This window comes from Mirounga leonina, unplaced genomic scaffold, assembly GCF_011800145.1.
Source record: "Mirounga leonina isolate KUSES-001 unplaced genomic scaffold, KU_Mleo_1.0 Mir_177, whole genome shotgun sequence".
NCBI lineage: Eukaryota > Metazoa > Chordata > Mammalia > Carnivora > Phocidae > Mirounga > Mirounga leonina.
Window position 1 is genome coordinate 6,841,916 of NW_023270459.1, and position 12,340 is coordinate 6,854,255.

The 12,340-nt window shown below is 39.6% G+C and overlaps 1 protein-coding gene across 9 annotated transcripts in view; it reads right to left on the minus strand.

Moving 5' to 3' along the window:
* The window catches only part of DPY19L3 (dpy-19 like C-mannosyltransferase 3), a 71,337-nt gene that overhangs the window by 13,521 nt on the left and 45,476 nt on the right, over positions 1 to 12,340 (minus strand). For all 9 annotated transcript variants that reach the window (XM_035023529.1, XM_035023528.1, XM_035023525.1 and 6 more), the window contains 6 exons: positions 10,891 to 10,964; positions 10,554 to 10,712; positions 7,562 to 7,684; positions 7,107 to 7,218; positions 6,220 to 6,276; positions 2,221 to 2,303 (listed from right to left, as the gene is read on the minus strand). In XM_035023529.1, coding sequence (XP_034879420.1) covers positions 2,221 to 2,303; positions 6,220 to 6,276; positions 7,107 to 7,218; positions 7,562 to 7,684; positions 10,554 to 10,712; positions 10,891 to 10,964 — 608 coding nt within the window. The remainder of the gene's footprint in view (positions 1 to 2,220; positions 2,304 to 6,219; positions 6,277 to 7,106; positions 7,219 to 7,561; positions 7,685 to 10,553; positions 10,713 to 10,890; positions 10,965 to 12,340) is intronic.

The window sequence follows — 12,340 nt, forward strand, 5'->3', positions numbered from 1 at the left end:
GCTGCTGGCGGATGGCCGTGGCATTGCCACGGTGGCTGGCTGAGGACAGCAACAGGCCAGGCCGGGAGAGGGAGGCGTTCCTCACTGACAGGGCTGGGTCCCCAGCGGAGGCCTGGAGGCGCCCTCGGACAATTGCAAATAGACTTTCGGACACACGCCATGTATCCTTAGGCCGCAGCCTGGTCTCCAGCCTAGCTCCGACCTACTCATGTCATGGGCACACGTGACTGATCAAAGTACTAAAATGAAAGCTGAAGGTCAGAGTTTATGTTTCCAAAACAGAGGAAGTCAAGGCGAGTTAAAAGAATATTAAGTACATTCCCTTGTGTTTGGAATTGAAGGTGACAGACCAGAGCCGATTTAAATGTTGATTTAAATAAATTTTGTGTCTAAATAGACTCTATTTTGGCATATATTCATCATCACTTAAGCTTATTTCACAAACATGCCCAGCAGCTATTTTTGCAAAAACAATAATTTGGATTTGAAGAATTTTAAGAGGAAAACAAGCAGGATTAGATCACAATGGAACCAACATTTTGGAACAATACAAAGCTTTCCGGTTGCTGAGGATTTTTTAAAAAGTAAAAAGAATATGTCTCCATACAGGGAGAGGACCTTGTTAATGAAAGGAGAAAGTAAGGAACAAAGATCGCTTTCCCAAATGAGAGAAATAACAGACTAACAGACTGTCTTCTTTACACCTGGAATATAATCTCTCATCCACAATTTTTCAGAACCAGAAACTTTAACTTTCTGTGAGGACAAGCACGGAAATAGAAGCTCTACAGTAAGTACACCCAGGCCGACACTGCCAAACCCGGGATCTGCCAGGACGCGTGTTGACTGACGTTACAAGTCATTCCCGTAAGACTGGGAAGTGGAGGTGGGATGTTTACAACAATGATCTGGGTAGATCTGCCAGAACCGCCGGCTTCGGGATTCTACCAGAGAGTGGGTGCCCTGCATCATTCGAATCGGGAGTGCAATTTTAAAAACAGAAAACATCAGCCTCACCTTCAGATGTACGTGTCATAAATTTCCAGCTGACTACAGTTAATGCAGAAGTAATTAGCTTTTCTTTATACGAATAACCCTCTTTCCCCATACACAATAAATACTGAAGGAATTATTTACTCTATAATTGTCTGCCATGATTTAAAGTTAAATAAATAAATAAAGACAAAGCCCTGCTTCGTAATCTCAGCACTGGAAATAGATGAAAAATTATACTCCCTGCATCCAGTCAAAGCCAGTCCGACATTGGGACCAAAGCCACATATATATTTTAGACATAAATCTCTATAAAACCCATGTATCGCACTCAAGAGACCTAAGCTATCAAACATTTACCATCTCTTAATACACAAGCGGTGCAAACTATACTGGTTAGTCAACATTAGTCACGAGCAAGTGCCAATATGGCTACTAAAATTCTAAGTAAGGGATGGAGACGATTCAGCCGATGCCTTCGGAATATGTCACACAAGATTTGCGACATGTATTTACTTGTGAATAGTTACACTGCTGCTTTTTGGTTATGAAGCAGGGAAATACAGTAGTACAGGGCACAGGAACACTGCTCTGCGTGGAAAAGTTTATATGTGCTGGTGGGAGGCGGTTTCACGAACACAGAGTTCATCCTGATGCCGGATGCTGAGGCAAAGCAACAGAACGCAGGCAACAATACGAACCAGTATAATGCTAAACATGACGATGTTCGAGAGAAGACTTTGTACTTTCAGTTTCCTTTAGGCCTAGGCTTGGGCAATATACTTCGTTAAAATGAAATGTGCACGGAGTTAGCAGGACTCTAACTGTGGTTTCCAGTGTAATTTTTACATGATTAACAAGGAAAGAATACTTCCATGTGTCAGTTGTCACAGAAAATCTGAATGGTATTAAAAGGAAAGCAACAATAAAGGTGAAATTGGCCAAGAGTAGAAAGCTTTCTTTCCACAGCTGTCAGTGGCCTGGAGCACATCCTCCAGCTCTGTTTTCCTCTCTTTGTGGGGTGTTTCCCTTCTTCATGAGATTGTGGTTAGAGAGAATATTTCTTGAATGGAAAGAAATTATTTCCAAATACAGAGTTTTAAAGAAAAACTTGAAAATGAATGTTATCTTTACAATTCGATTCAGAAAAAAGAAAACACCAAATGAGGTCTATGGTGACTCTTAAAAAGCACTTTACATTTTAAAGGTTAAAAAAAATCCTCTTACTTAATCCAGTTCATCAGCTCCACTGTGTCTGGATCATAGAATTCTCTCAACTCGGAGAGTTCATCCATCATTCCTGGCCAGAACTGAAATTAAAAACAAAACAAAAACAAAAACAAAATCCACCCCCGCGCCCACAACTATCACTAAGGTTCAAACGAAAGAGGAGAAACTGCATAGAACTTGCGAGCTAGATCAACAGGACAACAGCAGTATCAGAACGACCTCACCTCCGCAGTCCGCCCTCCTGGCCTAAGCGAGCCAACGTCTGAGACCAGTCCCCCAAATTATCTTGAGCCAAAGCTGCTCAGGGCTAGAGGGGTTGTCAACTTTTTAAAAAAGAGCTTTTATTTGAGGAAAAGTAAAATGCTGTCGTATGTGGTGTTGATATCTAGGCCAACGTTAATTTGGGTATCGGTAATGGCAACCACGAGGAAGCTCACAGGGTACCAGCAACTCTGACTTCCATCGCGCCATCTACCCTTCAAGACAGAAAGTGCCCTCACAAGACAGCACCGTTGTGGAGCTACAAACGTGCTCTGGAACACAGAACCTCCTTCATCCCTGCAGTTACCCAGGGAGAACGTGGACACAGAAGGCGTCATCCCTACTGCTGTTCACTTTTTATTTTACTAGTCAGGAGACGCTTGCTCAGGGAGATGACCTGACCAGGTCAAAAGGGGCAGAGCTACCACTTGAAACTGGACTCCAAATCCAGCCCCCTCTTCACTGTGATTACAGTGTCTGCACTGGAAATCTGGACAAATGCCTCGATGTATTTTAATGTAACTGCAGGTACAATGGGAGAAAAGAGTATTTGGAAGTAGGACTGTCTAGGAAAATCTGGGGCATTTGAATATTCTATTTATGCCACCAGTGCCTCCTACTCAACTTGAGTTAGTTAAGGTGATGCAGAGAGTGTAAACATCCCACTCCGAGTCCACGGCTTTTCTAACATAATTGCCTGTTTAATTCAACAATTAATTACATGTTCACTGCTGTATCCAATGATGATTGGCTAAGAAGCCTTGATCATCTACATACACCCTAGGGTGAAGAGCAGAATTCCTATGCTGGAAGAAGGCCACTGCCAATGGGTCTGTGCTTCATTAATGTGGAAAATGGAGTAATTGTACTTCAGAACCACTAACTAGAACCAGAGCGGCGCCCAACTCGTTGGCTGCTGTGCTTCAGCCCTGTCACTTTCTTATCTTGTCATCTCATCTTCGGCCATTTTTAGCTCTCATTCTCCTCTTGTCCCCTGGGTGCGTGAACCAGGAAAACTGCTGGTGATAGAAAATCAGCACTTCTGGCTCCGAGTTTTAGAAGAGATGTAAATCACAGGGACTCAGTGATAACCTGTGTAATATTTCAATTATCCCTACTAACTTGGATAATCAATAGAAGGCCAACTTTTTAATGATATGTCCTCATTCTTTTGGTATAAAACATATGTTGAAATCTATGAATTCAATGGATATTAGATATTTTTCTAGCTTAGAAGATGCTGTTGTTAATTCTGAAAATGTTCAAATCTAGTAACACCATCTTGTGATAAACTTCTTAAACAACGTGAAAATAAGTGTTGGATTAACTAACTGCTGTTTCTAAATGATGTGAGATTTCAGCAATGCCAGTAAGTTAATCAACACGAGAGTAGTAATTTTATTAAGCTCCTGATTTTAGAGTGAAGTACATGCTTTTCCCTTTTAAACAGGATTGTCTTAAAGAGACATACAGCAAAACTGCTACTATCAACAAGAAAATCGGAAATCCTCATTACAATTGCTCCATAAAACTCAAAATCAGGCTTTGAAATACAGGAGTTCATTTTACTTGCAGGTAAATCTGTTCAATAGCTGGAAAACAGCCTCAGTTTCACGGTACTTCTTACTATACATAACATCTTAATTGTCTTTGTGATTTTACATTTTGAGAGGCTGGACTATCTAGACTGTTCTGTACTGTGAAAGCTGGATGCATTGGGGTTTCTTGTACTGGGAAGGGCAATGCTGATGCCAGGCCAATCTTTGGAGGGAGTCTTCTGAGTTACTAATTCTCTTATTCAAAGAATGTCTACGTAGATTTCGTAAAATGATGGTTTTGGTGCTATAACTGTTTTTGTTTTTTGTTTTTAATAGTAACGTTTTTCAAGAGGGGCGCGTGGAGGGATTTTGCCCCACCCCCAAGGGGATGTTTCCCAATGTCTGGAGATTTTTGATGGTCAAGACTGGAGGGAAGTGCTGTTGGCACCCAGGGGGTAGAGAGTAGGGATGTTGCTAAACATCCTACAACACACAGGACAGCCCCCTACGACAAAGAATAATCTAGCCCAGAATGTCAAGCCCTCTGCCGAGAAGCCGAGTTCTATGCATTAGCCCCACCTAGAGGGCCGAGGAAAACACACATTTCTGGACTCCACTCCCAGAGGTTCTGATTCAGTAGGTCTGGTCTGGAGTGGGACCTGGTCTGGATCTGTATTTCTAACAAGTTCCCAAGTGATGCTACGCTGCTTCTCTGGGGACCACACTCTGGGAACCAGTGCTGTATAGCTCAGTTTATTTCTTCTATACTCTCCTTGCTCAATTTTACCAAGAACAAGAGATTTAAGTCCTCAAATAGCTGTAAAAAAATCAATAAAATGCCAAATACATAGCTGAGACCTAAGCACTCAGCCTACGCACAGAGAGACTGTGGAAAAAAGACTGATAGTGTGCGTCCGTCCTTATGAGAGACAAGAAGCATGATGAGCTCAATCTTTTCTTTGAGGAGGGTGTTTTATCATTCAGAACCAATGTGGAGAGGTCAAGGTATCTCATTCATTTTTAAACATACACTCTGTTTATAATCTTTAGTTGTTGCTTTCCAGAGGTTTTAAACAAGTTTCATTTATTTAAATTAGAGCAATAAAATTCCCAGAGGCGGGGGGAAGAAATAACCTATTTCTGTTTTCCAGTATCTGAGTTAGCCCAGTGCTCTGCCTGCAACAGTAGATGTTTTGATAGACAGGAACATGATAGAGCGTAATTTTCTGAAATATTTACAGTAGAATCATCCAATATAGTGATTAGCAAACATGATTTTTAGCCTAAAACCTTTGGCTTCAGATAAAATCTTACATGAAAGTATAAGCAAATAAAACCAAAAGCTGAGCTGCTCTAGCTGATCCTCTCCGTGGGTGAGCCCCCCTCCTCCCTGGAGCCCCCTACCCAAATGAGGGGCTATACACAGTAGAGTAGGAAATCTATTGTTCTAACATAAAACCAAACTTGAAGGAAAAAAATCTAAACTTAAAAAAAAAAATGTCAGATTTTTAAAAAAGAGGGTAAAGGTTCAACTGGATAGCACAGTCTGGGCTTCCTGCCCAGGTATCGATTCAAGCCTCTAAATCTCAAAGATGGGACAAAAGTCACCAAATAGCCTGACTGGTGACTCCCTGTCTCTTACCGAGGGTTCTCAGAACTGAACACAGTTAAAGCTATTTCAGAAATTAGTCAACTGAGAATCTGAAGAATTTCATGATTTCCTATTGAAACTGAAGGATAGCTAATGAGGCTAATCTGGGACTGTACATATTTACATATACCCAGCCTCTTACAAAGATGATTTAAACCGTCTAATAAAATACGTAGGTTAAAGTAAGATGCATTTTAGGATCTCTTACTCTCTATAAGGCAGGTAACAGGAGAAAATTATTTTTCTACTTTATTCACCTCAATATAGGTCTGAAAACATCTTTATTTTCCGAATTTGCATCAGCTGAATAGTAAGTCAGAACCAAATTAACTAGAAAAATTAAACTGTAGTTGTTTTTACTTGTTAAATACTATTTGGGATACAGATCAGTTTTCCCATCAATGCCAAGTGCCTTCATGAGAAGCGAAGGAGATGTTTGTAACCTCTGCAAACCATTCTATTTGCCAATAACATACAGAGTACACTGAGTCAAAGCAATTATTCTGCTAAATTAATGATGGCAAGAATGAGGAAAATCAGTCTTACCTTATAGCACAGATACAGCAGTATTAATATCGGTACTGAGTATCGCATTATACATATCTATATAAGAAAGACATTATTTAGATCACAGGTATTTTTGCCTTACAGTTTTGCTTTGTAAACACATGACTTTTTCTTCTTAAAACAACAGAAATGTACTTTAATGGAGCATGAGTCTCCAATTTGCCCAACAACCACGTCAATGTAAGGGTCCCAATCACTCATGAGATACTCATAGCTTCTACCATATTGCCACCTTGTGAATTTATAAGGGAGAACAACTCAAAACTGCATTTATAGGCTATTAATCATAACCATACACTTACTAATATTTGTTCTAAGTATAATTTATAACAATAACAGTGATAACTCTGGATAATGGGGTTACTGGTAATTTTTAATTTTTCCTTGTATGCTTACAGTACTTCCAAATTCAGTATAATGAGCATATCTAACTTATGGTCTGGGAAAAAACAAGGGATTTAAAAAACAAAGAATAAATTTATTTAAAAAATAACTCCTTATAAAATCATAATGTGTCGGGGCACCTGGGCGGCTCGGTTGGTTAAGCGTCGGATTCTCGATTTCGGCTCAGGTCATGATCTCAGGCTGTGAGCTCGAGCCCCGCATCAGGCTCCGTGCTGGGCATGGAGCCTGCTTAAGATTCTCTCTTTCCCTCTGCCCCTCCCCCCTTCCCCTGCTTGCGCTCGCTCTCTCCCTAAAATTAAAAAAAATCATAATGTGTCAGTTATTCTATTTTCAGCTTCAAATTTTAGTCTCCGTTTCATCAGACCGATGAACAGGCAACTACTGGAAATAACAGTAACTGGTATGAAAAAAATCCTCAAACTCGTAGCAATAGGAGTGGAAGGCAAAGCGACAGCACTGACCCTCTTTGGGTTATACAGATGGATCGACTTCAGGAGCAACTCCCATATCTCAGGGCTGCATAAGCCGAACGACGCGAACACACACATGTGCGACGTCCAGAGGTACTTCATTCTGTAAGAACAGAGACCCGTGCCAGTGGCGGACACACCGCAGTGTGACTCAGCTGCACTGTCTGTGGGAGGAAAATCTGAGCCATCCGCCAAGGGTTAGCCATGCATTTCATTGGCTTTTGAGAAAACCATGGAAGTAAAAATGGAGGAATGTTGGTAATCAGGAATAAACTGGTCACTCATGATATTTTGTACGGGAGAAGACAGTAAACAAGGGCATTTTTATGGGACCCATAATTATCAATGAAGAGGACTGTTAGTTTCCAAGTTGCATTGCTAAAATATGTCGGGTAAAGAGTGGTCGAATAAAAAAATTAATCAAGCAAACAGGTAAGACAAAATACCTCATTGTACTCAATGCCAAGAATCCAAACAGAATGGTATGTATTAGGTTGTAGGCAGTTTCTGGTTTCAGGATGATCGTGCACTTTCCCATTTGACCCGTGGATTGCTGCCTTGTAGAATCACTGAATAAAACAGCACACATACAAAATAGAAGCTAGATACATCATTTTAAGTTAGTTAAATCTTTTTTAAGGATACCAGAAACTTATGCCTTCATGTATTTAGAAATGTTTACTGCTCTAAGATAAAATGAATCAGCATTAATCAATTCTGAATTCGTGAGGATAAAACTGTTATATAACATAATGCATTAATAACTAAAATTTAACAAATTTCATTTTAAGTAAAAATTTAGAATGCTTCCACCCTTTAAATTACAATAGAAAAAAATTCTTTTGGAATCACTTCAATTGCAAGATATCTTTAAAGATATTTCATGTGTTACTAGCATTTTACAAGTTTTTACAAATAAGAAAAAATAAAAATGAATCCATAAACGTGGAATTCAGTTCCCTTATGAACAAATGATCACATTTTAACCAACCAATACCTCATTAAAGATGCCTGACATGATTTTTTTAATCAAATATGGCTACATTCAAATAATTACACCCATAAAATGAACAATAATTCCTTATCATGTAACACCGAATTCATATTCTATTTTCCGTTAATGCCATTGCTTTTTTCAGGTGGTTTCTTTGAATTAGGACCCACAGCTTTCACAGTGCATTTCATCAACATCTCTTAAATTATTTTCAATCAATACAAGTATCCTCCACTTGGAGGCCGTTTACTGGTCGAAGGAAGTGTATCATTTGTCCTGTAACTACTCCCACCTTCTGGATTTGGCTGATTGTCTCCCTGTGGTGGTACTGAATACATTTCTCTATTCCCATGCTCCTTATAAACTTGTAATTAGATCTTGAGGTTAATTATTAGAGTCAAGTTCATTTATTCTGGCAAGAACACTGCATGCGGCATAGATGCGCTGTGCTCTAAACTGCATCACACCGGGCAAGCGCATACTGTCCTATCCTGTTGTCTGAACTTTAGAGACGCTGAGATGGGTGAGTGGGTTCGGATGTTGCACCATTTGTTGTCAAGGGGATAAGCAAACAGCAGGAAGGGCTGCCAGATTAAGATCAAAACAATACCTTTACAAGGCCCCACTTACCCTTCATAAAATCCAACAGACCTAGGTATGTATGATGCTTCCATGCAACTAAAGAACTCTTCTTTCCTAGAAATCCCTTCACCACCCTAGATTCACATGAGAATCAAGCTGATATTGTGGGGTAATTTTCACCACTGGTAATAATCTTTACTTAGATCTTATATATTACAACCCAAACTCTGGCATCTACGTTGCTTATACTAAAAGATTGCTGCAGACAAGGAGAACATATGTTCTCATCTCCCCTTGGTACCTGAGAGAATTCTGCAACACCTCTCCCCATCTCCCCGGCCAAGCTGGAAAGCTCTTAATCAATCCCGTGAATACAGAGCCCATGAGTTAATCCCCTCGGAGTCCTATCCTTTACACTAATGCAGGTGTGTTGTGTAAACATAATAGTATCATCCTTCCCAGTACTAAACTGGTAGAAATACTTCAAATACTTGGCATTGGTAAAATATCCTTCAAATTACTTAAAAGTTATTTAATATTAAGATACTATAATTCTTGTATTACTTTAATTAATGTAATGCTTTTCTTTTAGTAAGGTTCTAATACCCCTACCTGGTAGATGAGGATGCTCTAAAATCTTTACCTACATTCATACATCAAGTCAGCTTGCAGAGATGGCTCATAGATTCACACTGAGCATGGCAGACATTTTCACAAAATACTGCAGGCCAACTGAACTTCCTGCTTTGCATGCAGTCTAGAGTCCTGTCGACACTTGGCGTGTCTGGAATAATATTAAATTACACTGTCTAGAATAATTTCCATCTATTTTCACAGGGCTAAATTTTATCTTGGGCTAGGTATCGGGCTAAGAACACTTCTGAAAGATACTAAAATAGTTTATAGTCAATGAAATATTTTCACGGTTCAATGTGGCTTCACTCTTAATAATCATAAAACATCTCAACTGATCTGGACTCATTTTAATGCCCTTTCCCAGCACAGCTCTCTGGGGGCTGCGAATCACAGCTCACCAGCACCTTAATTGGCAAGATAACTACAGAGAAAAGAGCTTCCTTCTGAGCTTCATTAAGTTTTCACAAATGACAGTAGCTTCAATTTCTTACACTTAATTTTCTTTCAATTGAACATGGATAGTAAATTCAAAAAACTCCAACAGCTTTGTAGGTAGGTATTCTACAAGCTTTAAAAAAGTCTTTATACTCCTTCACTCTTTCTTTTAGCAGATTAGTAGACACATTAAGTTTTTTAGACAGTCAATTATTACTGAAGACTTTGGCGGATGCTAATAGTTATGGTCCACTCCAACTTTATAAGCCCCTTATAGCAAGATGCAACAAAACAAAAAATATTTTTTTGATATTTTAGGAGCAATAAAAAAGGCAGCTAGACGAAAGGTAGAAAAACAACAGGAAACTAATAATGAGAACAAAATAGAGACTATGAGTCCGTAATAATACCAGCTAATGACAGCTAAAATCTACAAAATGTTCTAGGAGTGAGGCAGCATTCTAAGTACTATTGTTTTAACTTATTTATTCCCCACAAAACCCTGCAGAGTTAAGTCCTCTGAGTATCCCCATTCCATAATAAGGGCAATGCAGAGCTGGCTCAAAGGGGACCTTGTTCCCAGACCAGTCTTTACTGCCTTGCCTGCTTTTTGCTGTCTCTTAGCTGGTTGATCCTTAACTCCTGAGTATGGGATCCCTTCTAATCTGGTTACGATCCCCCGTTGAGCTACCCTGTCTGTGTCTGACATTTTGAATTTCAACTGTGTAGTTTTTCTGCAACACAGAACAAGTTCATTAAAGCATAGGACAGATTTCTGAAACATGCCATACCTGAGATTATGGAAGGTGACCGCTAAGGCTGCCATCACTGTGATGGACAGAACAAATATGTAAGCATAAAAAAGGAGAGTATCTGAAAGCCTTCCGAATGTATTAAAAGGTAAGAGGCCAAACGCTTCTTCACACAGATACAGATTTGCATCAAAATCTCTAGGGAACAAATGAAAAGAAAGCAAAGTTATTAAATTCAGTACAAGATAAGTAAACCACAAGTTTTTCCTCAAATGAGCCTGGAATTAATAGTTGAAGGCATAATGATAACTTAAGTTTTAAAGTCCCTGTTGATATAATATAAAAAAGCAAACATAAATTTTAAATTCAGTCATACCTTGTTGCTCCAAACCCAAATTTTGCCTTCAGAAATTTAAATATGTGTTCGTCTGACTTCAGATTAAGAAGTTTCTATCAGGGAGGGAGAAAATGAAAGTTGTTATAAGTTCCTTATGCGTGGTTTCCTGATAACTTCCCACTGAATACATATATTCATTGTCCAGTTTCATAGGATTGTGTGCACAGGGGTTTATAAAATTAGCAAATATTCTCAAGAGTTGTTAGAACTGAAGAATTCTAACACGGGGACTTTCAAGCTCCCTCTGTTCCTTTTTTTTTTTAGCAGACTCATTTTTTCAAACCATCTTACATGTAAGTTCAACATGTAAAATAGATAAAAGATGAGCTTCTTGGGTATCAGTGAGAGGGAAAGGGCTGAAGCCCGGTAGGAGTACAAATTTTTTTATCAGAATACCCGTAATAGGATGATCTGAAACCTCACACATATACAGAGCCCAAAGGGCCTGTCTGGCTTTGGGGTTTCTGTCTGCAGACACAACTGATAGAAGACTCAGCCACACAAAGACAATCGACACCCCCGTGGTGGCCCTCCTGGGGAACTGACAAATGCCAGTGCGCATCATTAATGATTGTAATTCACATCGTTTTATTTTTAATAGATGGCTTATAAGAATCCATACAACATAAATGGGTGAAGAAATCCTCTCAGAAGGAAAATGAAGGTAGAAAAGAAGATGAATCTGGAAAGTGAGGTTAGTACATAAAATACATTTGCTAGAGATGAGCCACAAATTTGGGTTTACATATTCGACTAGCAAATGCAGAGGGAGATAAAAGCACAGGTTCTAAGATTAAAACAAAGCAGTTGCTCAAAAGACGTCCTAACACTCCCAGAACTGAGACTCAAGAGAAATTTTCCCCATGGGTACAGCAAAAACAGCAGGAGTCTCAAAGAAGGTTTTTTCTAACGCCTCTCATTGTACATAGTTGGCAAGACATCAAGTACAATTCAATAGATGTTATTCTTCGGGAAGTCAAGAATCAATGGTCCAGGCAGGCAGCTCTCCACTGGCTTAATCCAGGCACAGATCACTGAACATCTAGAGTGGGGGAATGGATGAACTGCGTATCTTACAGCCAATCCTTCAGAAATGCTGATTGCTCAGCTCAAATAGGCTTTTGATAAGTACTGAACTCTATGGGGTTTAAGAACATAGGGACGAGGGCCCAGAGTGGAAGTGTTTAATGCAGCTGGATGAGTGAGAGTCTTTGATAGTCATACAGACAGGAAGAGGGACTGCCATTCTCTTATGGAAGAGAAGGAGTCTGTCATGCACATGCAGATGTCCCCTGTCCTGAAACCAGCCTTCTAGGAGGGGCAAAATCATCTTAATAAATCCCTGTGCTTCTGATAGTAAAATTAGTTTACTTATCTCTTTTTTCTAAGTAATCTCCACACCCAACGTGGGGCTCCAACTGACAACCCT